Source organism: Mirounga leonina, unplaced genomic scaffold (genome assembly GCF_011800145.1).
Source record: "Mirounga leonina isolate KUSES-001 unplaced genomic scaffold, KU_Mleo_1.0 Mir_200, whole genome shotgun sequence".
NCBI classification, from domain to species: domain Eukaryota; kingdom Metazoa; phylum Chordata; class Mammalia; order Carnivora; family Phocidae; genus Mirounga; species Mirounga leonina.
The window spans coordinates 9,957,981-9,984,210 of record NW_023270503.1 but is presented as its reverse complement, the minus strand read 5'-3'; the positions used below and the strand labels follow the sequence as shown (position 1 = coordinate 9,984,210).

The 26,230-nt window shown below is 53.9% G+C and overlaps 2 protein-coding genes across 3 annotated transcripts; one reads left to right on the top strand and one right to left on the bottom strand.

The window, feature by feature from the left end:
* The first annotated feature begins 838 nt into the window (after positions 1–838).
* Positions 839–24,975, top strand: MMP28 (matrix metallopeptidase 28). Of its 2 annotated transcripts, none has more exons than XM_035026595.1 (8): positions 839–1,228; positions 12,357–12,436; positions 12,653–12,840; positions 17,782–18,006; positions 19,845–20,090; positions 21,384–21,533; positions 21,845–22,012; positions 22,989–24,975. In XM_035026595.1, exons 1-8 carry the CDS (start codon positions 1,118–1,120, stop codon positions 23,132–23,134), a joined length of 1,314 nt encoding a protein of 437 aa, XP_034882486.1. In that variant the 5' UTR covers positions 839–1,117; the 3' UTR covers positions 23,135–24,975. The 2 variants fall into 2 exon arrangements, with proteins under 2 accessions (XP_034882486.1, XP_034882485.1); XM_035026594.1 differs by having other exon boundaries at positions 22,855–24,975.
* A 21-nt stretch (positions 24,976–24,996) lies between these two features.
* Positions 24,997–26,230, bottom strand: CUNH17orf50 (chromosome unknown C17orf50 homolog). The gene is made up of 3 exons (XM_035027458.1): positions 26,206–26,230; positions 25,328–25,661; positions 24,997–25,221 (listed from the first exon to the last, which is right to left on the bottom strand). The coding sequence occupies exons 1-3, from the start codon at positions 26,228–26,230 to the stop codon at positions 25,002–25,004; spliced, it is 579 nt and encodes a 192-aa protein (XP_034883349.1). The 3' UTR covers positions 24,997–25,001.

The window sequence follows — 26,230 nt, the reverse complement described above, 5'->3', positions numbered from 1 at the left end:
CTCGCAGTGACCAAGGCAGATAATGAAAACAGTTGACTTTTGCTCAGTGCGAGTTTAGCGAAGGCTCTCACGTAAATCGTTTCACTCCACCTTTGCTACGGACTGTGTGGAATACATTAAGCCAAGGACTTTGCCCTCAGTTTCTCTTTTAATCTCCATGCAACTCTGGGAACTAAATATCATTTGCTCTCATTTTATTGAGGAAGAACCTGACGCTCGAAGTCGTTAAATCCTTTGCCAAAAGTCACAAAGCGGCAGCCTACCACTTATTAATTGCGTACTGCACGATGTCAGGTACAGTGCTCAGTTACTTAGAGACATTATTCTCTCATTAAATGCTCCCTATAACCACATGACATTAGTATTCTTATTATCGACATTTACTGATGAGAAAATATGTTCAGAGAGGGTGAGTGACTTGCTCAAGACCGCACAGCCGGCAAGTAATGGAGACAGGATTCACACGGCTAGCAAAGGAGCAGATCTGGAACTCAAGCCCCAGTCTTCTGACCCCAGCCCGGGGCTCCTTCTTTCATAGCCCAGGGCCTCGCCCCCTGCCAGCCTGGCTGAAATAATGTGACCCTCAGGCAGGCCAGGACCCTCCTTGATCGAAGTCTTAAGTAGCTACAATCTCCAGGAGACCCTTCTTCCCCCGCCCTCCCGGGAGAGATCCGGATCAACTGGAGGTGGTTGGCGGAGAGAACGGGTGGGTAGGGCGGCGGCGGGCACCCGGCCAGGCTGTGCAGCCTGCGGAAGAGGCTCCGGGACTGCGGCGTGTTCCAGCGGCGGAGCGGAGTGGGTGGGGCCGGAGTGCCCGGCCCCCGCCCCTCCTCCCTCCCTTCCTCCCTCGCCTTCCCGGTCCCGCGGCCGACGACCCGCGGGCAGGCACTGCCGGGGCTGCACTACCTCGGGCCGGCTCCCGGCGAAGCTCCCAGAGGGGCGGCCCTGCGCCCGGAGCCGGGGCACCCGCGAGCCCCCCCGGCCCTTCCCGCTCCGCGGAGGGGCGGCGCAGAGCTGGCGCATCCGCGAGGCCCAGGGCGCCGCTGACCGCCTCCGGCAGCCCGGCGCCCAGGGGCTCCCCACGCGCCCGCGCCCGGGTGGCGGGAGCGGCGGCGAGATGGCGGCGCGTGTCGGCCTCTTGCTGCGCGCCCTGCCGCTGCTGCTGTGGGGCGGCCTGGACGCCCAGCTCTCCGAGCGCCGAGGCCAGGAGCTGCGCAGGGAGGCGGAGGTAAAGGATGCGCGGCGGGCGGAGTGGGGGCCGCGTGCTAGAGACCCTCCAGAACTTTGCAGTCAGGCCACCCAGCCGGCTCATCTGAGCCGGCGATCTGCGTTACCCTCTCCCCGTCCGCACACAAAGAGCCTCGGGAGCATTCTCCCCCGTGCCAGTGCTGGGACCACACAGGCACACGGATTTGCATTGATTTTCCCGGACAGGGCGGGGAGGGGGGGGAGGAGGGAGCGACAAGATGGGACAGGCGGGCAACAGCTGAGAGAGAGGTAGCCCCTGCACCCCAGTTGGGCGCAGACCTACTGTTCCTCACCGCCTAGGATGCGGAGACTTGGCAGTTCATTCATCCGATGTCCCGAGCCTTCCCAGAGGCTGCGGAGCCCCCTAGATTGGTGAGGTGGAGAGGATACCACAGACTGCCCCGGACACAGGAGACAGCACTGGGCTGGTGCTGCCACTGACCAGCTTGAGCAAGGCAGCGTCCAAGCTCGGGACTAATTTCTTAACCTGTAAAATGGGTAAGAGTTCTATAGTCTCAAGAACTGCTTCTAAGGAGCTTTGGAACAGTGCTTCAGGACTGAACTTGAGAAAGGAGGCAGGGAGGTGGAGGGTCTTGGTTTGACTCCCCTCCTCGGGACTCAGCTGCTTGCTGTAGTTTGCACAAGGTGAGGTCTTTGGAGGCAGGGGTGGGGATCCACTTGGGGTATCTATTTTCCAGATAAAGGTGATTGTAATAATACGTATCACTTCTTTCTTCCCCCAAAGAAGCATCTCTGTGTTCTTATCTATTCTCAAGATTAGGACTGGGGTCTCCACTATTTTAAGGAGTTCTAAATTCCTGAGCCCAGTGCTCGGCCCTGAGACTCTTGCTCCCTAAGTGTTTCATTCCGGCCCTAAAAATGCCAGCCCAGAACTTCTCAGTACCCTCCCATTCCCCTTCCCTAGAAGAGGCATGCTGAATCTAAGAAACCTCTAGAATGAAGAAGCCCCCACTGAAGGGCTCTTCCTTCTGGCAGCCAGCTCCCACCACTATTCTGGAATATTTGGAAATGACCGTGTTTCAACAATGGGGGCCACACTCTCCCCTTCCAGGCACTGGTCTCTTGTTTTGTGCTCTCTGCTTTTGCACATTTGGGAATCACTCTGTTTCACTGAATTTAGAATCTTACAACATCAAGTGCATGGTCCTCATGGCCCCAGGAGAAGGCTTCCGTCTACCAAGCCAAGTCCTATTAAGAGTCCCGCCCCACCTCCCCCCAAGTCCGGGTCCCAGGCAATCCTTGGCAGGAGAACAGAGACAATCTCTCTGCCGCCCATGCCTGTGGTGGCCCCAGATGGAGAGAATTTTATCTTGGGGTGTGCTTGGGAAGCATAATACTAAGCAGATTGAGTCTCTTGCAGTCTATTTAACATAATTGGGGGAAGGGGATTTTTAGCTCTGAGAACAAGAAATATTTTAAAAGTATTAAAAACTCTGGAAATGTGTATGTGTCTCTATATGCCTATGCATGTACATATGTATGAATATATATGCAAATCGGGGGTGTTAGTATGTCTATATGTGCTTCTTTAAATGGTCAATTGCATGAGCTTCAGTGTCAGACAGACGTGTGTGCAAACCATAAGTGAATCATTTAATCTCTCTGAACCTCGGTTTTCTTCTCCGTACAATGGAGGTTAATAATGCCTATTTCATAAGACTGTGTGGTTTCATTGAGATAATGTATGTAAAATGCTCAGCATAGTGCTCTAGTACATGGAAAATCTATAAAAGGAAGCTGCTCTTAATATTCTTGTTATTATTATCTTTATCATTATTTTAGAGAACAGCTTCAGATTAAAGTCCTGGCTTGGTCAGGGCACCTGGGTGGCTCAGTCAGTTAAACATCTGACTTCAGCTCAGGTCATGATCTCGGGCTCTTGGGATCGAGCCCGGCTCAGCGGGGAGTCTGCTTGTCTCTCTGCCCCTCTCTCCTCTCATGCTCATTCTCTCTCAAACAAATAAATAAATAAAAATCTGTAAAAAAATAAAAGAAATAAAGTACTGGCTCAGTGACTAGCTCTCCTAGAACAATAGCACAGGACAAAATACGTAAGGCAACTATTTTCAGCATTGGACAACAGGCGACACAGAGCTATCATTCCTAAGAGATGGTGTTGCTGTTACTATGGCAACATTATAAATTACCCCAGAACTTAGTGAGGTAAAACAAACATGTATTATGTTCATAGATACTGTGGGTCAGAATTTCAAACAGGGCGCATGAGGGCACCTTGTCTCTGCTCTACAATGTCCGGGGATGGAATCATCTAAAAGCTCTTTACTCACCTATCTGGCTGTCAGCTGGGGGCCCCCATTCTCTCCCGTGGGCCTTTCCACATGGTTTCTCCAGGTGGGCTAGTTTGGGCCCAAACATGGTGGTTGGGTCTCCAGGATGAGGATTCCAAGAGAGAGCGATAGGGTGAGAGAGAGGGCAAGCAGAAGTCCTATCCTCTTCATAAGTGAGATGAGGAAGTTTCGTAGCATTGCTTCTGCTGTACCCCACTGCCTGGAGCAGTCACAAGCTCCAGTCAAGGGGAGGGAGCGCAGACCCTACAGTTGGTGGCAGGAGCATTGAAGTCACTGTAAGAAGAGCATGGGAATGGGAGGTATTATTGTGGTCATTTGGAGAAATACAACCATCCACAGAAGAGAACCACACAAAGTGAGCCCCATGATCACCCCGGCTCTTTGCTCAGGTCTAATTCCCTGACTGGGGCGCAGAGAGCTAGACCCTAAGCAAAGCATAGCATTCCCGCAGAGCTCGTGGACAAAGTTCAGAGTTCAGGACAGAGAAGGAAAGAAATCATAAAAACAAGCTGTGTGATCTTGAGCTAGTCCCCTCACTGCAGCAGGAGGACTTCCTCCTCTATGAGTAAGGGAGCCAAGCTCCTTAAATGACTCTCTTCATGCTAACATTCTTTGGCTTTGGTGTGTTTGTATGCCCGCGCCTGTGTACGTGCGTACGTTTCATCTGCCTGGGTGTCCGTGTCTGTCTGTCTGCACGTGTCTGTGTTCCCAGGTCTCTGTGTGTATCCCTGTGCCTGTGTGTGTCCCTTGCAGGCATACAAAATAATAAAGTTGAGCATTTTCCAAAGTGGGCTTTGCGGGGGAGGAGACTGACCACTTACAAAGCTGCATTATGAACAAGTTCATTGTTGCCCACTTGGGAAAACTAGGACTGCTCATGACACTAGTGAGTAGGAAGGGCCTCCACTGCTGAGTTGCAAGATTGAGAGTTAATGAATGACATCATCACCTAGGCCCCCCTCCCATTCGCAATCAGGCCCTATCTTATATTTGGGTGACACGGACTGTCCCAAGGGATCTACCTACTGTGCTTCCCCTGGACCTTTAAACACCCAGGTGGTATGTCCAGGACCTACCTTCCATTCAGTGGTCTACGCAGATCTGCACAGCTGCTCTCAGTATGCGAGTACAAGGAGCTGGCCAGTTCGTCTCTCCAGGGAAATGTTGCAGCTTCTGTGGAGTATCCACCCACAGATGCAGTGTCTGTTTCTCATACCCCAGAGCCATCCATTTTACTTTTGTGAGTCAGAAACCCAGAAGCCCGGGTGTGAATGCCATTCCCAAGAGCTGAGTGCAGTGACTCACGGGTACAGGGTGAATAGAAGTGCAGAAGGTGCTCTGGAAGGTCCCAGAGGACCATGAGCTGGTGGAAAAGCAGTTGTCAAATCAGTTTGAAAACTAAGGGATCTAGCAAAAGCTGGGTAGTGGAAACAGGACTATAGTAGCGAGACAGGTGGACAACTCTCCCTAAATCCGGCCTTGGTTAGGGCATTATTTTGTGCCCTAAATTTAGCCCTGCAAGCGTAGTGAGGACCATGGGTCCATACAGTACGATTATTTGGCATTAGAAAAAGTACAAGAGGGGTCTGAACGGAGACTGACCCACTGATCTTTTCCAACTTCCTTAAGGACAAAAAATAAAAGGAGGGGGTAATTACAGCAAGAGGTATCTAGGCTACACCCAGACAGAACTTTGTGAATATGAGACTAGGAACAAGGGAAAGGAGGAGAAGATAAAGGGAGTCAGACAGAGGGAAGGGGAGGCATTTTTCCCCAATGAAGGGAAAGGGTCCTAGCTGGTCCCACTGTCCTGGGGCTTTCAGTAGAACCCAGGAGCCAGAGAGCAAAAGGAACATGCTTGAGTCCCGTTAAATACCTGTGGCTTGTCAGATGACCTGTTTGGGGTGTGAAGAGAGATGTGAGCCCAGCCTCTACTGAAAGCCAGAGTCCACCACCTAAGCAGCTTCTTTCCTCTGCTCTGGCCCTGGACCTACTTACAGAGGAGACAGAAGGAATCCAGCTAGAAACATCCCCTGTTTTACCTTTTTCTCATTTGAGAATGATCTCCCCAGTAGAGAGAGCAGGCTGGCCCCTGTGCCTTCAGTTTAAAGCCTCTGAGTCACTTGTTTGAATGTAAAATAAGACATCAGGAATAGATGTCAGGAAATTTGAACTCGAGTACTGGTTCTGTTGCTCACTTAGGATCCTTTAGCAAGACATTGCTCACTCTCCTGAGACTTACTTTCCTCATCTTTAACATGGGATTAGCAACACCCGTCCTGCCTATGTTCTTGCAAGGTCATTGTGAAGTTCAAAGGTGCCAGACTCTTAAAAGATCTATACTAGTCAAGGACTCGCTGTGTTCCTGATTACCGGAAACATATTTTTATATATAGAACACGCCAAGGCAGAACACCAACTATCATCCCTTGCATCTTGACTTGGCTAATAGCGTTCAAGATGTATTGAATGACAAAGACAATCACATAGAGTCACTATGGAAAGATTATAATCATAATGAAATGTAACATGAGATGGAATAAGCCATAGGTAAAGCAACATGGTTTTTGAGTGATCTTGCCATTTTGCAATTGAAAAATTCTTGGTCTCAGGGCGCCTGGGTGCCTCAGTAGGTTATGCATCCAACTCTTTTTTTTTTTTTAGATTTTATTTATTTATTTGAGAGAGAGAGAATGAGCAGGGGTGGAAGGGTAGAGGGAGAGAGAGAGAGAGAAAGAAACAGACTCCCCACTGAGCAGGGAACCCAACATGGGACTCGATCCCAGGACCCTGGGATCATGACCTGAGCCAAACGTAGACGCTTAACCGACTGAGCCACCCTGCATCCAACTCTTGATTTCAGCTCACGTCATGATCTCAGGGTGGTGATATCGAGCCCCGTGTCAGGCTCCGCGTCAGCTCATGGGGGAGTCTGCTGGAGATTTTCTCTCTCAGTTTTGCTCCTGCAGTTCTTTGATAATGGAGGATGTCACAGGCACTCTGGAGACATAAGACTGAGAGCTGCCCTTCCCAGACTTACCTAACAAAATTCCTTTCCGGCAATAAAGCTCTGTGACTATAGCTTTTTAATGGGACAACTGTCATAAAGCTTCCCCAGGGTATCTTATCTTCTTACTGGATTTTCACGGCACTCCACGGATTTCAAGGCGTTCTTACCTGTATGTCACACCTTGAGGCACAGAGAGGTTAAGTACTTTGTCATAGCTCACACAGCTAATCAGTTGCAGAGGCAAGGCTATGATAATAGATGAAGCTGGAGTACATTTTAGCTCTAATCCAACCCTTTCATTTTATGGAAGAAGAAATGGAGGCCCAGGTGCGCCTGGGTGGCTCAGTCGGTTAAGTGTCTGCCTTCTGCTCAGGTCATGATCTCAGGGTCCTGGGAAGGAGCCCCGTGTCATCTGTCATCAGGCTCCCTGCTCAGTGGGAAGTCTGCTTCTCCTTCTCTCTCTGCCCCTCCCCTCACTCATGCTCACTTTCTCTGAAATAAATAAATAAAATATTTTAAAAAAGAAAGAAAGAAAAGAAATAAATAGAGGCACAGAGAGGGACAGAACTTGCCTAAGAACACACAGTTCTTAGTAGCATAGGAGTAAAACAAGACACAGCCCAGGGCTCTTGCTCTGCCAGGCCAGTGACTCAGAGTTCTTGACTCAGGCCTCAATTTATTTTGCTACACCTCATTGCTAGTCTTGCCCTGCTCAGAAATGGCCAGAAATTTCCCCATCCCTCGGGCACTAAATGGGCTGGGCTCTATATACCCTCCCATGGCAAGTCAAGACAGATGCGGGACTAGAACCCCCAGAGTTCTAATCCCACTCAGCTTTCTGGGTCGCAGGGAGAACCGTTTTCATTTTACTCAGACACCACAGCCACTCCCAGAACTTTTCAGAGGCGACTCCCCAGGGAAGTGGCCCCAGCCCTGACCAAGTGGGTGAGGCAGGTTGTCACAAGATTTAGGCCTGAGCAGGGTGAATCACAGAAGGGGCACGGTCCTCCAGCTTCCTCTCCACTCAGCTTAAGCCTTGGGCTCCACAGGAGAGAGGATGGATGGAGAACGGGGCAAAGAGAAAACCTGGTGTTTGGAACCGCAAGGCAGAGAGGAGCAGCCAGGACACGGCCTCCATGCAGGGCAGTGGGGGTGACCCCAGGTAGAGCTCAGGGGGTCCCTAAGAGAACACAGGACAAGCCCTGGGGAAGCTCCAGCCTGGAAGGGAAATGACTCCTCCAAGGCGTTAGTGGTCGAGCTGGAATGAGAACAGGAGTTCTACCTCCTAGTCCTGTGTCTCTTTCTGGGATCCCTTTACCACGTGTCACCGGCCCCCCACCTCTGCTCTTTCCCCCACGCAGACAGGGCACTTCTGTAACCTTTGCAGGGGCAACTGAGGCTTGGCAAATGGGCTCACCGAAGAGGGTTAGGGACAGCTGCAGGAGCCGAGGGTGTGGTTCTGCCTCCACTCAACAGAACTTCAGGGCACTCAGCACTGAGGATATGAAGGGCCTCTTCCTATCCGTAATTTTAAAGTGTTCATATTAAAATATAAATGTTCATATTAAAAATAAGTGTAAGGGAATCCTTAAGTTCTGATAATTGCTATTATAATACTTCAGTGCAGGCCACCTGGGTGGTTCAGTTGGTTAAGCATCTGCCTTCAGCTCAGGTCATGATCCCAGGGTCCTGGGATCGAGTCCCGCATCGGGCTTTCTGCTCAGCAGGGAGTTTGCTTGTCCCTCTCCCTCTGCCCCTCCCCCCCCCACCTTGTGCGCGCGCTCTCTCTCTCTCTCTCTCTCTAAAATATTCATTTATTCAAATAAAATCTTAAAAAAAAATACTTCGGGGCTTTTGTGGAAATATAAAATGTCAAATTCTTAAAATTTATTTTTCTCATTCTCACGTGCTCATACTGCCTCCTGGGAATTCGGCCCTGCCTTGCAACCCACAGGGTGCCAGAGACCAGTCAGGAAGAGAGGCCCAGGATTTCCCCTCTGATGGACCCCTAAAAAAGGCCTCCACCCTCATCCTGCCCTCCAGTCCACCTTGCCTGCCAAAGTACCAGACACGGCAGCCCAGCCAGGAAACAGGAGACGCCACTAGTCAGTATCCCCTCCCTTCTGCTCTGTCCAAGGCTTCATAGTTCCAGAACCGGAGCCAACTTTCTGATAAGGGCTGGGTGGGTTTGGGGGGAGGAGCACAGGGAGTGCCAGCCTGTTAGCCTGTGACCCGGTCTCTCCCAAGTCACTCAGCAAATCGGCTTCAAAGGGGACACTGAGTTTCCGACTTCCTTTAGAAAGCCATTCTATCCATCCTCACCAAGGGCAGGGGAGGAGACAAGGAAGAGAATCAGGCACTTGGCTGGGGCGGGGCAAGTTTAAGATAGAGCACCTGAATTGAGAACAGAGCTCTAACTGCCTTGTTCCGAGCAGTTCCCGTCTTATAGACGGGTTGCCTTCCAAAAGTCTGTTAATTTTTCTACTAAGGTAAATCAACTAGATCAACTGTTTATTATTTACTATGTATGCTGATAGGCATTGCTTTACTTAATCCTTCTGAGAATTGGGGCGCCTGGGTGGCTCAATGGTTAAGCATCCACCTTTGGCTCAGGTCATGATCCTAGGGTCCTGGGATTGAGTCCTACATTGGGCTCCTCGCTCATCAGGGAGTCTGCTTCTCCCTCTGCCTGCCATTCCCCCTGCTTGTGCGTGCGCTCTCTCTCTCTCTCTCTGACTGATAGATAAATAAATAAATAAATAAATAAAATCTTTAAAAAAAAAAATCCTTCTGAGAATCCTGTGGGGGTTATTCTTGTTTTCACATTGCAGGCGAAGAAACGGAAGGCTCAGAGATGCTAAGTAATTTGTCTCTGGCCACCCAGAGTCAGGGTTGGGAACAGATTCTTGATTCCAAGCCCAGTGGCTATTCCATGATGCCATACTATTTTGGGCAATAAATGGTCTTCCAGATTAAGCCACTAGAACTCCTTTAATCCATTATGCATCCCAAAATAGTGCACATTTGGAAAGGGAAAAAAGAAAATAGTACTGAAATACGAATAAATTAGTGTAGAAAAATAATGAAATGGACTTGGGAAGTGGTCTGTTGTCCAGAATAAGGGTTCCTTATGGAAAGTGGCTTTATTGAGAAGAGGATGTGGAAGCCGCTGAGGGCGGATATAATGAAATTCACAAAGCCAAGACTGGATACTTGCAAAGGCTTAGGAGCTTGCCCATCCTGGCTCTTCGTGTCTAGTTTTTGTTCTCAATTTGCACCTTTTCCTCGAGGCAGCAGCTGTGATTGGTGTTGATTCAAGAAATGCAGCAAAGGAAAGTGAGTAAGAGAACAAGGAAGACAGAAAATTATTTCCATATAGGTAACACAGCCAGGAGGGCTAAACAAGGAGAGACGATGTGTGTCTGTATAGGAATTAAGCAGCCGAGGTGACATTTCTTTTAATCCATCAATGAGGCTTTCTCAGGGACAAGGGCAAGCAGGGAGCCAAGTGCATGCTTTCCCCGAAGGGTAGGGCTGGTGATAGGTAGGGACGATGAGTCGCACGCTTCTCACCACTGGCCTCCACACACGTGGTCACGGAGAGAGCAGCTTCCAGGTGTGTGAGGGCACGTGGTGGCAAAAAGGCATTTGGGCCATGAGATGTTCTCCAGTTACAGTAACTTCCTCAGGGGATGACACCCAGGTCCACCGCCATCACATCATCCACATGCTGGAAGATTCTGGCTTCTCCCTTGAGTTCTGGGATCCTACAACTAATGCCACTTGACATCACCGCGTGGATCTTACTTGCATCCACGCCCATCTGGCCCGCCTCTGGTTTCCTTATGCTGTCTCTAGCTTCACCATCCAAGGCGAACATTGAGGAGCCATCCCGGATTCCTCTTTCTTTCAGTCCTCACAATTAACCCACCTGAATCAGGACTCAACTAAAACTCCCCTTTCCTACCCTGCGTGGCAGTCCTGCCTCTCTCCCTGTGGCTTCATCACATGTCCTGCTTCTTCACACTCACTGTGCTCTAGCCTTCCTCTGTCCCTCAGACACATCACCACGGTTCCTAGCTCAGGGCTCTGCGTTCGCTCCTCCTCTGCCTGGAACAGTCTTTCCCACCTCACTGCATGGCCAGCTACTTCTCACTCTTCACGACTCACATCAAATATCAGCTCTGCAGAGGGTCCTGCCTTGACCTCCCTGGTGGAAAGTTTCTCGCTAAGTTATTCTCAATCGGGGCGCCTGGGTGGCTCAGTCGTTAAGTGTCTGCCTTCGGCTCAGGTCATGATCCCAGGATCCTGGGATCGAGCCCCGCATCGGGCTCCCTGCTCCGCGGGAAGCCTGCTTCTCCCTCTCCCACTCCCCCTGCTTGTGTTCCCTCTCTCGCTGTGTCTCTCTCTGTCAAATAAATAAAATATTTTTTTAAAGTTATTCTCAATCACATCACCCAGTTTCTTTTCTTTATAGCATCCAAACTGTCTCCTTCACTTGTTATCTGTGTTGCTACTGTCTGTCTCTATCCACAAGTCTTGTTGGTCATTGGACCTGACAGTGTACCTCGTACATTGTATGAATTAACAAATGAGTGAATGAAAAGAGGAAGTTGCAGGTTTCTAATTCAAAAGTTACTTTTTTTTTTTTAAGATTTATTTATTTATTTACGTAATCTCGACACCTAATGTGGGGCTCGAACTCACAACCCTGAGATCAAGAGCCACATGCTCCTCCAACTGAGCCAGCCAGCTTCCCCCCAAAACTACTTTAACACTATTTTTTAAAAAGATTTTATTTATTTATTTGTCAGAGAGAGAGCACAAGCAGAGGGAATGACAGGCAGAGGGAGAAGCAGGCTCCCCACTGAGCAGGGAGCCCGATGTGGGGCTCGGTCCCAGGACCCCGGGATCATGATCTGAGCCAAAGGCAGATGCTTAACCAACTGAGCCACCCAGGCACCACCCCAAAAATTACTTTTCTAAGGAGCCAAGTTTTTATACAAACCATAGAGCTGAGGGCAAGTGCATTTGTTGTTCATAGGGCCTTAAACATACCTGCTTTGGGGAGGAGGTGAATTGTTTAGGAAGAAACCAGAATAGAAAGATAACTAACTCCCAAGCCAGACATGGCAGAGCCTGCGGGTGACCAGCCCAACTTCTGATCAATACAGGGTAACTCCCTAGACAGGGGAGATGTTTCAGGAGCAGAGCTGAGTGCATATTTATATTTATAAAAGCTGCTCTGTATGGAGACCCTCCTAGGTGACAGGCACCGTGTTAAGTGCTTTGTAGTCACTTGTGATCAAGCTTCACCAAAAAAACCTGTAAGTTATATACTGTTTCTAAGTCCCTTTTACAGATAAGGAACCTGTGGTTTAGAGAAATAGCTTCCTAACTGGGATTTAAACCCAGGCCACCGTGATTCCAGAGCCCCTAACTCTACTTGTCCAGCATGCCCTGCTAGATCCCTGACGATGCCATGAAATACTCTGGGTAGGGACTCCATGGCCAGTTTGAGAATTAAGGAAGCTAAGGTTTAGAAATATTGAGTGACTTGCCCAAGACCATCAAGGTAGTCAGTGGTGGCCTGGAACGGAGCCTACGTCCTTCTGGCTTTGGTCCCAGGACTCCTTCTCCTGTAGCTCATAGACTTCACTGGGACAAAGGTGAGACTGGGCATGATGCATGTGTCACGGACCCTCGGAGACCAAGGGAGGGGAAAGGATGCCACACCGTGGGAAAGCTGACGCTCCTCTCTCCCCCAGGCATTCCTGGAGAAGTACGGATATCTCAGTGAGCAGGTCCCCAAAGACCTCACCGCGGCAAGATTCAGCAATGCCATCAGGTATGTGGGGGATTTGGGGGTGCCAGAGGGCAAGCTTGGGTCGCCTCTTCCCTCCTCCTGGATGGCTGGCCTCCCTTCTGTGTCCAAGGGTCATGCTCCATTGCTCCCCCCACCAACCTTGCCACCAGCCTCCTGCTGTCTCCAGGGAAACTCCTTGCCCTCACCCCCACCACCCACCCTCCCACTGTGGTCCTTTATCTCAATTCCTCCTGACAGGGAGTTCCAGAGGGTATCTCAGCTGCCCATCAGCGGTGTGCTAGACCCCGCCACCCTGCGCCAGATGACGCGGCCCCGCTGTGGGGTGGCAGACACAGACAGTCAGGTGGCCTGGACCGAGAGGGTCAGTGCCCTGTTTGCTGGACGCCGGGCCAAAATGAGGCGTAAGAAACGCTTTGCAAAGCAAGGTGAGCCCTGCTGAAATCTACCTAAGCCAGGATTCCCAACACCCAGAAGCCCCGTGGCCAGAGAAAAAAACCAGCCTAGCCTCGGACTGGGCTTTGTCGGTATCCTCTTCCCTAGGGCGGGAGAGGGGAGAGCAGTGGGTGAACAGAACCCCTCAAGTGGAGGGCCATGTTTGTGAACACAGACATTTAAATCAGAATTACACCAAAATGGATGGATTTTTATTATGCCGATGTTTTCCACAGCAAGCCCCATCAAGCCCACTTAATTCCTTGATCAGTTAGTTATGCAGGGCAGTTAAACTGTTGCCAATGTTTTGCTTTACGTTTTCCCAAAGTTGTTTTCATCATAAGAATTATTCAACAAAGATGTGATTTACCGATCAGTTTTATTTTGTCTGTAGCACGCTTTTAACAGCCTTATTGGAATAGAATTCACATACCATAAAATTTACCCATCGGAAGTGTACCACTCAGTGTTTTTTAGTATATTTGCAGAATTGTGCAACCATTACCATAATCTAATTCCAAAACACTTTCATCACCTCCAGAAGAAACCCCATGCTCCTTAGCGGTCACTCCCCTCCCCCTCTCCCCCCTCCCCCTCTCCCCGCCCCCTCTCCCCCCCCCCCCTCTCCCCGCCCCCTCTCCCCAGCTCCTGACAAGCACCCATCTGCTTTCTGTTTCTATGGATTTGCCTATTCTGGACATTTCATCACTGCTCATTTTATACATCACGGTTCCTGCTGCTGTGATTCTCCGTTTGTGGTTTTGGTTTTATCTTTCTTTCTCCTCCTCTTCCTCCTTTTTGTCCAGATCCAATCTTCCAGGGTCAAATGTTACAGACCTAAGATTTCTGAAGATTTGATTCTTCTATCAATTCTTCATCAATAACGAGTTTTACTGTGTGTAATTTTAACATCTTCTTTGTACTAAGTCTAATTTTCTCTGACCTGATTTCTGCAGTTTTTAGGATTTCTAACAAGATGGGGTTGTTGAGTCAGGTTTTCATCTATAATCAAATTTACCGCGAGCACTTTGGGCCATTGTCTCTTTTAATTTGCATTAACTACTTGCAGCAACAATATCCATTATGAACAGAACACAAGGTTCTCATGCCCGCACCCATACATTCGCTAGTCCATAAGGAAGCTGTGGGGGTTCCCCTCAGCTATTGGAGGATGGCAGTGATGGGATCTGAATGCTGGGGTCGAGAAGTCCTTGGTGTCAACATGTTCTGCATCCCACTGTGTTTCTGGACCACAGAGGTAGAACAGAGGCGCAGCATGAGCTGGGACAGCATTCCTGGAGCTGGGGCTCTGGGCTCAACAGTGTGTCACTGCTCCATTTCCTCATCTAAGACATAGGCTCTTTCTGGTTGCAAAGTAGAGATGGGCCCTGATCACCAAGGGGAGGGGGCTTGCTGTGGAAGGTGGGGCGGCTCCAGACCCAGTCTCAGCAGTGGCATTTCCAGGCTATAGGTGGTCCCCCAGAGAACTGGGATGATGCCTCCTGGGCATCCAGGGCACAACCTGAGCACCAGAGATACTACCTTCTGGCAGCATCTTCTCATGGGAGTAGCTGATGGAACCTATTTGGTGCCGTTCAAATTGGAGCATCCATTTGGAACAGAGATTCAAGCTAAGGCATCTCCCAGGCAGGTAGCCTTGCCCTACCAGCCTAGCCCCATGTCACTGTCTGACCCTGATCCCTGGTCCAGACAGCAGTGGCTCAGGTTAGATGGAGACTTTCTCTCTTGTTCATAACCTGAACCACAGCAGCTCGACTTCCTTCACCCACTGAGTGAGAAGACCTTCCCTAGAAAGGAGCTGTATGCTTGGCAGGCACTGAACACTTCCTATGCCTTCCTTTGGAAAATGTATTCTTAACAGTTGACCCTTCCTGAGCATTTATGATGTGCCAAGTGCAGTTCTAAATGGGTTAAGTCAGGTAATCCCATAACAACCCTAGGAGATAGGGACCATCATTATCCTCATTTTACAGAGAGCCAAACTAAGGGACAAAGAGCTTAGGAAACTTCCCCAGGGCCACATAGCCAGAGTGTGGCCAGGCCTTCTCATCACTGGGAGGACTGAGTGAGATTCCCCATGTGAGAAACCCCAGAACACGGGTGGGGGCTTTAAAAATGATGTGGATTTCTAGGCCAGTGACTGTCTACTCTGTGGGCAAATGCTCTCTTGACGAAGTCGGGTTCCAGGGTAGGGTTGCCAGACAAAATATAAGACGTTCAGTTAAATTTGGATGTCAGGTGAACAACAAATCATTGTTTTGTGCTCACTTTTATACCAAAAAAAGAGAAAAATTTTGTTATTTATCTGACATTCAAATTTAACCAGGTGTTCCATGTTTTTATTTGCTAAATCTGGCAACCTCATTCCAAGTGTCTGGTCCCCTCTGTGCTTACGGGGGAGATTTTCAATCCCCCTCGGTCCCCCAAGGAGCTAGGGGGGAAGGTAGGGGGTCCAGGGGTGAATCTGGGGTGGAAAAGGAAGGAGAAGAGAGTAGGCATTTACTGAGCACCCACCACATGCCCGCACCCATACATTCTAGTTCATTTGCCTTCTCATTTTTACCACAAGTAAGTCTTACCAACCACACTTTGCAAATAAGGAAACTAAGGTTTGGAGAGATTCCATAATTTGCTATGTAAGGTTGCGAGTAGAAGTGTTGGCATTCCGACCAGCTTCTTTCCACAGTATCCGTTGCCTGTTGGGAGTCAGGTGTCTAGGTCTCCACTCCTCCCCATGTCCTTTTCTTTCCCTCTTACCTTTTGGATTTTGGGGCAAGGGCGTGGGGGGTGCACTGCCAGGTGCTTCTGTGGCCTAGAGGTCACTGCAGAATCCAGCCTTGCCTGGGCCAGAGTTCAGGATGGGGCCTGAGGTGGCCAGGCTCCTCTAAGAGGAAGAGGATGGAGAGAGGGCTCAGGCTGCTGGTGAGGGTAGGTGGTGGGTGGAGGGGGGTTCTTCCTTCTTGGCAGGCACACCAACCACCCCTCTCAAGGAAAATTAACCATTTTCTCTCAGTCCTGTACCTATTTGTCCTCCCTGTCCTCCTCCAAAGACACACGAGCCTGCGTGCACACACACACACACACACACACATGCGTTCACAGAGGATTTTTATCCTGCGAGCTGTCACCTTCCCTTTCCTGCCCATTGAGCGAAGCCCCCCTCTAATGCAAAGAGGCAGAAGGACCTGCCTCACACTTCTAGCAGCTTGAAGGTGGGCAGGGAGAGCCTGGGAGTCGGTCAGCCCCAGCAGGGTGTGGAAATGCCCAGAGCCAGCCAGTCCAGAGCCCTCCAAGTCACCTCTGGACCCCAGGCCTTCCCTCTGCCTTCCTTGTCTCCCTCCCTTCCTAAGAATCCTTCCCCCTTCCCTCCCTGAGTGTTGGTCACTGGCTGGGAGGGGTTGGGTGGCTGCCAGACCAAACAGGCCTGGGAAGGCAGCATTGCCTGGAATGGAGCTTGGCTCAGGGTGGGAGAAAAGACATTCCCCTCCCCCACTTCCATGGGGAATAGGGAGGGAAAGGGCACTCAGCTCTCTAGCACCCTCCCTTCCATCTGGAGAATTTCAGCTCATGCAGAGCCCCTGCTTTGACCCGTGGGAGCCATGTTCAGGCAAATTACAAGCCTTGAGTCTTAGCAAATGTGCCTGTTTACCTGTGTGGTGTAGTAGAAAGCGCACTGGGTCAGATGTCAGGGCCTGGGCTCGGGGCCTAGCTCAGCTACTCACTCATTCTGTGACCCTGGGCAGGTCCCTTCACCCGATCTCAATTTCCCCAGAACAGAGCAGAGAGGTCGGATGAGGAGATGGCCCAACTTCCATGACTTCAGCCCTCCTCCCTGGTTCAGGCAAGGACTTCCCCGAGGCAAAAGGGCAGGCTGTCCGAACCTTCAACTGTTCCTCCAAGGAGAGAGAGGGCTGTGTCCACTGGCCAGGCTTGCCTACTTGTCACCCATACCTCAGGAATTCTGGTCCATTTGGGAAACTGAGGCCCCAAAGATCACACGAAACCTATGCACTCCCTGGGCCCATGAGGCCTGCCTGGGAGCTGTGAGTCTTCCAGCTGGGGTCACAGTCTCAGCCCCTGAGCTTGCCAGGCTCAGAAATAGCCCATGAAAAACTCAGGATCTGGACCTTCTAAGCACCCTGGTCCTGGGTGCTGCAGGGGGACTCAGTTGACCTGAGGCTTGGGCAAGAGGCCAGAGTCTTTCTTAGGTCCAAGGGAGGAACTGCAGTTCTGGGCAAAGGAATAGAAACTCGTAGCTAAGTGGAGATGGAAAAATTTCTCTCCATCTCAGTGAGTGACAAAACACACCCTTTGTTCTTATTTGTTTTCACCTCAGAGCTCTCCAGAGTCCCTGAGGAAGTGAGGGGGAGGGCCAGGGGTCAGGGAAAGACCTCTAATAAATGGGTCTTGGTGGCTTGTCGGCAGCAGTCCTGCGGCACTGGAACGGGAAGGGCAGGCGGTTGTGAGGGGAGGAGAGGAGGAAGGGGTCACAACTGGGGCCCCAGTGGCCCCATCTCTCCTCTCCCCCCGCCCCAGTAGGCAGGGGTAGGGATTTGCTGCCAGCAAGAGGTGCAGAGCGGTTTTCAGGCTCAGCCCAGGCTGTGAGGAAGAAGACCTCAGACCAGAGAGTCCTTCAGGTTGGGGGCTTTTCCTGGGCGGAGGTCACATCTCCCCGAGCGACTTCCCCAGGCCAAGCCACTAGACTGGGGCCTCTCTGGGACAAGGGTAGACCTGTCAGCTCGAGAGCAGTGTCTCCCCAGCCAGACGGGCTCTTCCCAGGACAAGGGCTGTGTTACTCCCCTTCAAATCTGGGACTCCCTGGAGGAGGGCCTATCTCCGCCTCATATGGGTCCTTGGGGACCAGCCCGGGTTCCGCAGGTGCGTGTGACCGACGCGGCCTCTCCGGTTGGCAGGCAGCAAGTGGTACAAGCAGCACCTCTCCTACCGCCTGGTGAACTGGCCACAGCACCTCCCGGAGCCGGCCGTTCGTGGGGCCGTGCGCGCCGCCTTCCAACTGTGGAGCAACGTCTCGGCGCTGGAATTCTGGGAGGCCCCAGCCACAGGCCCCGCTGACATCCGCCTCACCTTCTTCCAAGGGGACCACAACGACGGGCTGGGCAACGCCTTTGATGGCCCAGGTGCTGACACAGAGGCTCTGTCTCACGTGGCAGGAGGGGAACCCACCTGGGAGAGGCAGTCTGGGGAGGGCAATGGGGCCTTTGCTCTCCCTTTGGCCTTGGCCAAGCTGGATCCACCTTCAAAGAACCCTCAGTCTCCTCCTCTGTAGAATGGGAACAATGGTTTCTGCCCAGTTGTGTGCCACATGACTGAAGGGAAGGCCAGATGAGGTTCTGCGTGGAAAGTGCATTGTAGATTCCAGAGTATTTTCTGGGAGAAGCTTCTGAGGTCCGGTCATCTGTCCTCTGCCTCTAGACAGGCCTGTGCCTCTCCTGTTCTCCAAGAGTGGGTGTTCTCCCGACCACCACCCTAAAAACATCCAGAGGCCGCCACTACCCCACTCCAGCCCTCCCCACGCCCACTCCCACAGTCACTGCCGCAGGGCAAGAGGCATTCTATCCCCTACCCGCCACCGAAGGGCTTCGCATTCGCACAGCCCAGCCAGTTCTCCTGTTTGCCGCCAAACTGAAGGCTTGCGGCAGCAATTTAAACTGCTCTCCTCCTATTCTGCCCAACACTGGCCTTCAGAACCTGACTGCAGGCTACCTGTGCATCGCCCACCCCGTCCCTCCCCCCCCCACCCTAATGATGAAAGGAGCCCTGACTAGACCCCTGCACGCTGGGCACTCGAGCCCTTGTGTGGCCTGGGAATTCGGGCCCTCACCTCCCTTGCGCTCCTCTACTTGGCATCAAGCCCACTCTGAGCAAAGCCCACGTCTAGGCCCTGCTGCTGGGACCCAGGTTAGGACTGGGAGAAATCTAAGCTTTTCAAGAATCCGCATGTAACACATATGTCTTCTTGCATGTAACTCACTTCACCCCTGCTATCTACATGAAATGTTCATGCCTGTACTCAGCTGGAGTGTGGCAGCTAAGACAGCACGGGACTGGGAGAAAGCTCTCTGATTTGGGGCAGGCGCTTTGTCTGAGTTTAGGTGTTCTCTCTCTGAAACCTGCCATCTGTCTCCCAGGATTAGTGGGAGGAGTGAGCGGAAAGGGCTAACATTGCTCAGACAGCTCGAGGCATATCCAAAACAGGAGGCACGTATTGGTCCACACATGGCCCACGCTCCACACCCCAGGCGGCTCTCCTTTAATGGTGGTCAGTCCCGGTTGGCCTGGGCTCCAAGAAGGCAAGGCTGGAAGCGCCCTCAGCAGGCTTCTAGGCCAGCATTCTCACCGAGCCGTTGGCTGACCCTTGCCCCTGCAGAAAGTGAATCGTGAAGCCTGGGGTCCTGGGAACTGCGTAACTGATAAGCTCCCTCTGGGGCATGCCACAAGCTGGAACCTCATTGATCCAGTTCACTCCCTCTGCTCACTCCTACTACAGGAGGTAGAGACCCACAGAGGGGCCCCAGGAGAGAAAGGCAAGAACACAAAAATAGATATACTTTTTATTAAAGAGACTATACATACCCATAAACACACCCAGCACGCCGATCAAGAATCGACATTATCGTCATCCAGAAGGTCCCATCGTGCCGACCTCTGGGGTAACCACTATACCTATTCCTACCTAGATCTTTGTGAAAATAATTCCTGTGTAGCATTCATTATGGCCTAGGCATGAAATATATGTAACCTACTCGTATACACATATCCCTCTGTAATCCCCAGAGCAACCCCGTGAGGAAGAAGCAGCTCATTATCATCATTCCCATTCCAGATCAGAGGGAGCGCTACTTGCCCAAAGTCACACAGCTAGCGAATAGGAAAACCGGGATGGAAACCCAGGCAGTTAGGCCCCACGCTGTATGGACACCACGCTGCCTCCCCTGACCCTCTGCGCCGCCTGCAGGGGGCGCCCTGGCGCACGCCTTCCTGCCCCGCCGGGGCGAAGCGCACTTCGACCGCGACGAGCGCTGGTCCCTGAGCCGCCGCCGCGGGCGCAACCTGTTCGTGGTGCTGGCGCACGAGATCGGCCACACGCTCGGCCTGCCGCACTCGCCGGCGCCGCGCGCGCTCATGGCGCCCTACTACAAGAGGCTGGGCCGCGACGCGCTGCTCAGCTGGGACGACGTGCTGGCCGTGCAGGGCCTGTATGGTGAGCCCCCGGCCCGCCGCCCGGCCCCCGCCCGCCCCCGGGGCCCGCCCGCCCGCGCGGCGGGCAGGAGCCGCCGTCGGAAGCGCGGGAACCCGGCCTCCCCGCCACCGGTCCCTCGCGATCCCGAAGCCGCGGCTCCCCTCACATCCAAAAAAGCCCCCCGTGCCTGGCCTCTCCATCCCAACCAGGTCCCGCGCACCGCCCTCCCTGGCGCTCTGATTCCCCAGAGTCCTGCCCGACCCCGGCCTCGGCGGTCCCTCTCCCATCGCTGCCCCATCCACCCAGACCCAGTCCCCCGTCCCACCCCTTCCCGCGTCCCAGCCCTCGTTCCTGCTCCGCTTGCTCTCCCCCAGCCTAGCCCCCTCGCTGGCGCTGGTGCCTGCTCCCCTCCAAGCCTGGGCCTCTGCCTCGAGGTAGACCCAGCCGAGGTTTCCCCCCTACTCCGGCTCCTTCCAGAATGAACTGGCCAGTGCTGCCTCCCAACCGGCCACGGCTGGCTCCCTCAGAGTGCCTGGTGCGGAGGCAGGGCAGAGCCCTGGGTTCAAGTCACCGTGCCATTCCTGATAAGCAGTTGCTCGGGGGCAAAGCATTTCCCCGCGGAGAGCTCTCAGTTTTACCTTCTGAGAAAAGGGATAATCACTGAGGCCCTGCTTACCTCACAGGGCTATTGGCCCTAGGTTTCTGTAGCCTAAGAAACGTACGCCAACAGCTGCTATTTCGTGAGTGTATACTATGGGCCAGACACTTAACACACTCATGAGGTGTCTGTCCACAGATGGGGAGAACGGGGCTCAGAGAGGTTAGATAACTTGTCCAAGGTCACACAGCTAGAAAATTGTAGACCAGGATGCAGGAGCTGGTGCCAAATTCTAAGCCTGTTGGACTCTGCCTCACTCTCATAAGTGAAGTATGGTGATGTAATTATTATGATTGCTGTAACTATCACAGCCTGGGCTCCTGAACTCTGCCCTCATGCCATCTGTGCTGCCCAGGACTCAGGAAGAGAACTTTCTGCTCTTCTTAGTGCCCAACTCTTGTGTGGTCCGCCACTCCAGTTTTAGCTCAGTAGGGTTCTCTTTCCCAGACTTTTCGGAGGAGACAGGACTTTTGAGTTTAGTGCTACGGTTAATAATACCGACAACCAAGGACAACTCTTAGCCCCCCACCCGCCACGCTCCTTCCCTGCCTCCCATACCAGATCATGATGGAAGGAGCCAGAAAGGAGGTCTTGAGCCCTCCACACATGCCCCAACCAGTGTGTGTGCTCTCCCTCTTCTCTCCTTCCCCATGAAGGGAAGCCCCAGGGGGGCTCCGTGGCCATCCAGCTCCCAGGAAAGCTGTTCACTGACTTTGAGGCCTGGGACCCCCACAGACCACAGGGAAGGCGCCCCGAAATCCAGGGTCCTAAATATTGCCACTCTTCCTTCGATGCCATCACTGTAGGTAAGATGGTCCCACCTGTGCCTCGCTTCCTTTTTCCTTCCTCCCCCACATCTCCAGGGGTCTCCAGAGCTGGAATACGAGGTGGGGTTATGAATAATAAATCCAGAAATCCCAAGCCACAAGCATTCTGCAGGGGTAGCAAGCCCACGCCAAGCAAAACACTGCTTCCTTCTGCGCGCCTTCTCTTTGCCCCAGCTGTGCACGCTACAGCCTCTCGCCTGAGTCTGGGAAGCTGGTTCTAGGAAAGCACCTTCCCTGGAAGGAAGGCGAGAGGCTGATGGTCACTCCTCAACTCTCTTGTCTCCGGACAGACGGGCAACAGCGACTGTACATTTTTCAAGGAAGCCACTTCTGGGAGGTGGCGGCGGACGGCAATGTCTCAGAGCCACGCCCACTACAGGAAAGGTGGGCGGGGCTGCCCCCCCACATTGAGGCTGCTGCGGTGTCATTGGACAGTGGGGACTTCTACTTCTTCAAAGGTACCAGCCCTGGGGCAGAGGAGAAAATTGAGGCCTAGAGAAGGGAGGTGTTCTGTCCAAGGTCAAAAGAGGGGAGGGGTGTCAATTCCACTCTGAACCTGCGGCCCCAGGGAACTCTACCAGGAGGTTCCTTCAGGGATGGATTGCAGGGCATGGGCGTTGAGGTTGTCCCAGAGAGAGAGGGTGGGAGAGCTGCAGAGAAGAGTCTAGAAGGGAAGCAGAGGACCACTCCTCAGCTCTGCAATCCAGCGGGAAAGTCCTGCTTCCTTGGAATCCTGGCTGTGCGAGGTTGGGCCTGTCACTTGGACTTAAATTATCTTGAATGGGGGAAATAATCCCTCAGGTTTGTTGGGGAAGGAGGATTAAAACATAATGTCGCGAGGAGCATGCAGTCTATTATGTGAGTAAATAGTTTCTTTCATTCATCCAACAAATACTGAGTGCCTTGGATGCACTAGACACGATTGGAGGTGTTGGGATACAGTCGTGAACAAAACAAAAATTCCTGCCCTCATAGAACTATGTGTAGAAATGGTGGTGACTGGCCTTCCCTATGGTCCACTGCCCATTCAGGGAGGGGGCCTGCTGCCCACCTCCCCCGGATGCTCCCGCTGTGCTGTCTGCCCTCTGCTGACACCTGCTGGAAGTCTAGGCCACAACAGTCCCGGTGGGACCATCTTACCTACGAATTATTAGTACTGTGTGATCCATCTTGATGACCACAAATACTAACCACCCTGGGCTCCAACATGAGGGGGAGCACAGGTCTGGGGGGACAGGTGAGGTGGAGGACCAAAGGGTGAGAGCCACCAGCTCACCCTGGCTCTCCCGATGCCCTACAGGGAGCCGGTGCTGGAGGTTCCGGGGCCCCAAGCCAGTGTGGGGTTCGCCACAGCTGTGCCGGGCAGGGGGCCTACCCCGCCACCCCGACGCGGCCCTCTTCTTCCCGCCTCTGAGCCGACTCATCCTCTTCAAGGGTGCCCACTACTATGTGCTGGCCCGAGATGGACTGCAGGTGGAGCCCTACTACCCGCGAGGCCTGCAGGACTGGGGTGGTGTCCCCGAGGAGGTCAGCGGCGCCCTGCCACGGCTGGACGGCTCCATCGTCTTCTTCAGAGATGACCGCTACTGGCGCCTTGACCAGGCCAGACTGCGGGCGACTGCCTCGGGCCGCTGGGCCGCAGAGCTGCCCTGGATGGGCTGCTGGCACGCCAACTCGGGGGGCTCCCTGTTCTGAAGATGCACCAATTGCAACAATTCACCCCTTAGTGAATTGTTGGTGCCCTTGTGGCCAACGTGTGTCCCCTGCCCCAGGAACGGGACCTGCCTTGGAAGCCTCCGAGCTTCCCTGCTGAAGACCAGACAGGAAAGTTTGCGTTTGTTTCCTGGAGAATTGCTTTGTGTTCTTAAGACACTGATCTTTGTGGGATCAGTCCAAGGAGAAGCCAAAAAGGGTCTCAAACCCCCCAGCCCTTTCCCAAAGGACTCTCCTCCCCAAGCCTCAGGGATTTTGTTTCTTCTGCTAAAGGTGCACTTCCTGTCCATGAGGCAACAGCACTGGGCGGCCAGGGAGGATGCAAAACTCGATGGAGAGGTTGGGACCACTTTGCAAGACTGTCTCCTTCTCCTCAGGACCTCCCTGGCTCAGTTTTTGGAGAATTGTGTCTTTTTAAATGAGAAGCCTCACTTCCAGGAAGCTTGGGTGGGTTGGGTACAAGGATTTCCAACCTCAGAGAGCCGTGGGGGTCGGGGTGGGGGGTCAGGACCCAGAGCAAGAGGGAGACTGATGCAGGCCTGCTGGGCCCCACTGGAATAAAGCGGTGCCCCCAGCTGGTGGGCCCGGAAGCAGGCATCAGCCTTCCTTGGAATGGTTTCCAGTGAGAGCACGGATGCTGGAGCGGCTGGAACAATGTTCTTTCCCGTCCAAGCCAAGACTACAGACTGTGTGTGAGTCATCGTGATGGGGAGAGGTGGCCCGAAAAAGCAAAAAAGCTGGAGAGCCATGGGTGGCAGGGAGAGGGTGGGGGCCTCTCTGGAGGGCTGCACTGCTGCAGGCGCTGGGGTCCCTGCAGGCTGGGGGAGGCCCCGTGCTCACAATGGCCCCATTCTTCAGGCCACACACGCAGCGTTCCAGGAGCTGGATGGCTGGCCAAGAATAGCTGGGATTCCTGGAGAAGGAACCAGCTCTCCAGCCTCTCTTCTGCCTCAGCCAGTCTCAGCTTTTCAGCACCTGGTTCTCTTGTCCTCCCCCCACCCCCACCCCCCACACCTGCCAGTGCCTCATTTGCACAAACACTGCAAGACCTGGCTTCCAGGGGAAGGGGAGAATGATCTAGCAAGAGTAAGCCTCAGCTCCCCAGGGGCATTCCTGGCCCTCAGCCTTCATTTTCGGGGGAATGGCCTTTGACTGACCTTGGGTGCAAGTGCTCTGTTCCACCCTGTCCTGGGGGAGATGGAAGGAGGCGGCGCTCCGCCTGCCCTTTTCCCTCCGACGTGAACCCCGGGGAAGGCGAAGGAGGGTCTTTATCCCCCTCAAGGGAGCCACCTGGCCCCCACCTCAAGGCTCTGACATTTTGATTAGAGGCTTTATTGAGTGACTGGAGGGGCAGGGGCAGGTTTCTCAGCCGTGAGGGAGCCCAGGGGTTAGTTTCTCTAGGCGATGCCTCCGCGCACTGAGCCAGAGGACCTGAGCTACCCCGGAGATGAATGTGAGGCTGTGCCCGGGGCGCGAGTCCGGTGGGCGGGAGGCACTGGGTGCCGCCGGGACGGGAGCCCTCGGGAGGCGCTCATGGAGGCATAGAGCCCCAGGGGATGTTGGGCTCAGCCTGGCGTGGGCGCTGGGTGACAGGTGGGCAGGCCCATGGCGACCGTGGGCCGGCTTGCGGGCTTGGAGGAGGCGCTCTGGGAAGGGGCACTTCTGGAGGAGGTGGTGGCGGGGAGGCTGGGGTCAGGCGAGGACAGAGGGCACAAAGGCTGGCGGCGGGGGCGCTCAGGGGCACCCGGCGGCCCCCGCGCCCCCCGAGCGCCCCGAAGCCCGCACCTTCCGCAGATCCGAGTGCTCGAGAAGGCAGTGCGCCACGTAGGCCGGGTGGCTGTGCAGGTTCCTGCACTTCTTGCAGAACAGGATCTCGCAGCGCGCACAGCCCCCGGCGCGCGGCGGCCGGCGCCGCGTCTCCAGCACGCACGGCGGCTCCGGGAGGCTCCGCTTCCTGCGCGGGGCCCGGGACGCTCAGTGCCCCGCGCGGCCCCCTCCCGCCGCGGCCCCGCGCCCGCCGCCCGCCCCTGCCCCCACCCCCGACCGGGGCGCGCCCTTACCTGTCCGCGGGGGCCGCCAGGCCGCCGAGCAGCGCGAACGGGCCGAGCCAGCCCCAGAAGCCGCTGTCCGCGCGCCGCAGCAGCGCCACCTGCTGGGTGCTGGACTCCTGGCGCAGCGGGCAGTAGGACACGGAGCCCCGCTCGCGGCCCTCGCCGCCCTCCGCCTCCCGGCTCGGCGCCTCGCCCTCCGCCCCGCTCTGCTCCCGCGGCCTCGCCGCCGCCGCCTCCTCGTCCTCCTCGTCCTCCTCTTCCTCCGACCCCTCCTCTGCGGCAGCCTCCGCCTCGCTGGCCGGCGGCTCGGCCGGCTCCTTCTTCCACAAGGGGGTCTTCACTCCTGCGGGGCGGGGGGAGGGGGGAGGTCAGCGCAGGCCCGCTGTCCCCGGGGAAGAGCCGGGCACCCTGACTGCTGTCCACAACCCGACACCCCCCGAGCCCCCCCAAAAACCGCAGGCGCCTGAAGGACAGTGTGCACGGGCTGCACCGGGCGAGACAGGGCCGCCGGGCTGCACCCCATTTCCCAGGTTTCTACTCTTCCTCGCTGAGGATTCGGGGCAGGTCACGTCGCTTCTGTCAAGCTCCGTGTCCCCATCTGGAAAAAATAGTGTTCCTGTCCAGGGCGACTGTGAGGCGGGGAGCAGGTTGCGACACACACCACCACCACCACCACCATGGGCAGACCAGTTAGGAAAAGGCTGCCCTAGGAGTGAGCCAGTTAGAAAAAGGTGTCTCCTCTTCCTTCCAGGCTTGACCCCAATTGCCAGCCGGATTTCAGCCCCCAGTGTCCCTCTGGCGGGTGCCTTTATGGAGAGCACAAATTTCATAACTCATAACAGTAATCCTGGCAGGCAGGACGTTGCCGGGCTGCCACGGGAAGTAACCTGGCCTCTCCTGGTAGGAGTCCAT

Bases quoted from the DNA above. Each gene is read 5' to 3' on its own strand.
- MMP28 (XM_035026594.1), top strand. From the start codon at position 1,118: ATGGCGGCGCGTGTCGGCCTCTTGCTGCGCGCCCTGCCGCTGCTGCTG. The intron at 1,229-12,356 runs GTAAAGGATGCG...TCTCTCCCCCAG, and splicing joins AGCTGCGCAGGGAGGCGGAG to GCATTCCTGGAGAAGTACGG. The intron at 18,007-19,844 runs GTGCTGACACAG...CGCCGCCTGCAG, and splicing joins CAACGCCTTTGATGGCCCAG to GGGGCGCCCTGGCGCACGCC.
- CUNH17orf50 (XM_035027458.1), bottom strand. From the start codon at position 26,230: ATGGACTCCTACCAGGAGAGGCCAG. The intron at 25,662-26,205 runs GTTACTTCCCGT...CCCGCCCCGCAG, and splicing joins CTCCTACCAGGAGAGGCCAG to GAGTGAAGACCCCCTTGTGG. The intron at 25,222-25,327 runs GTAAGGGCGCGC...GGCCCCGCGCAG, and splicing joins CTGGCGGCCCCCGCGGACAG to GAAGCGGAGCCTCCCGGAGC.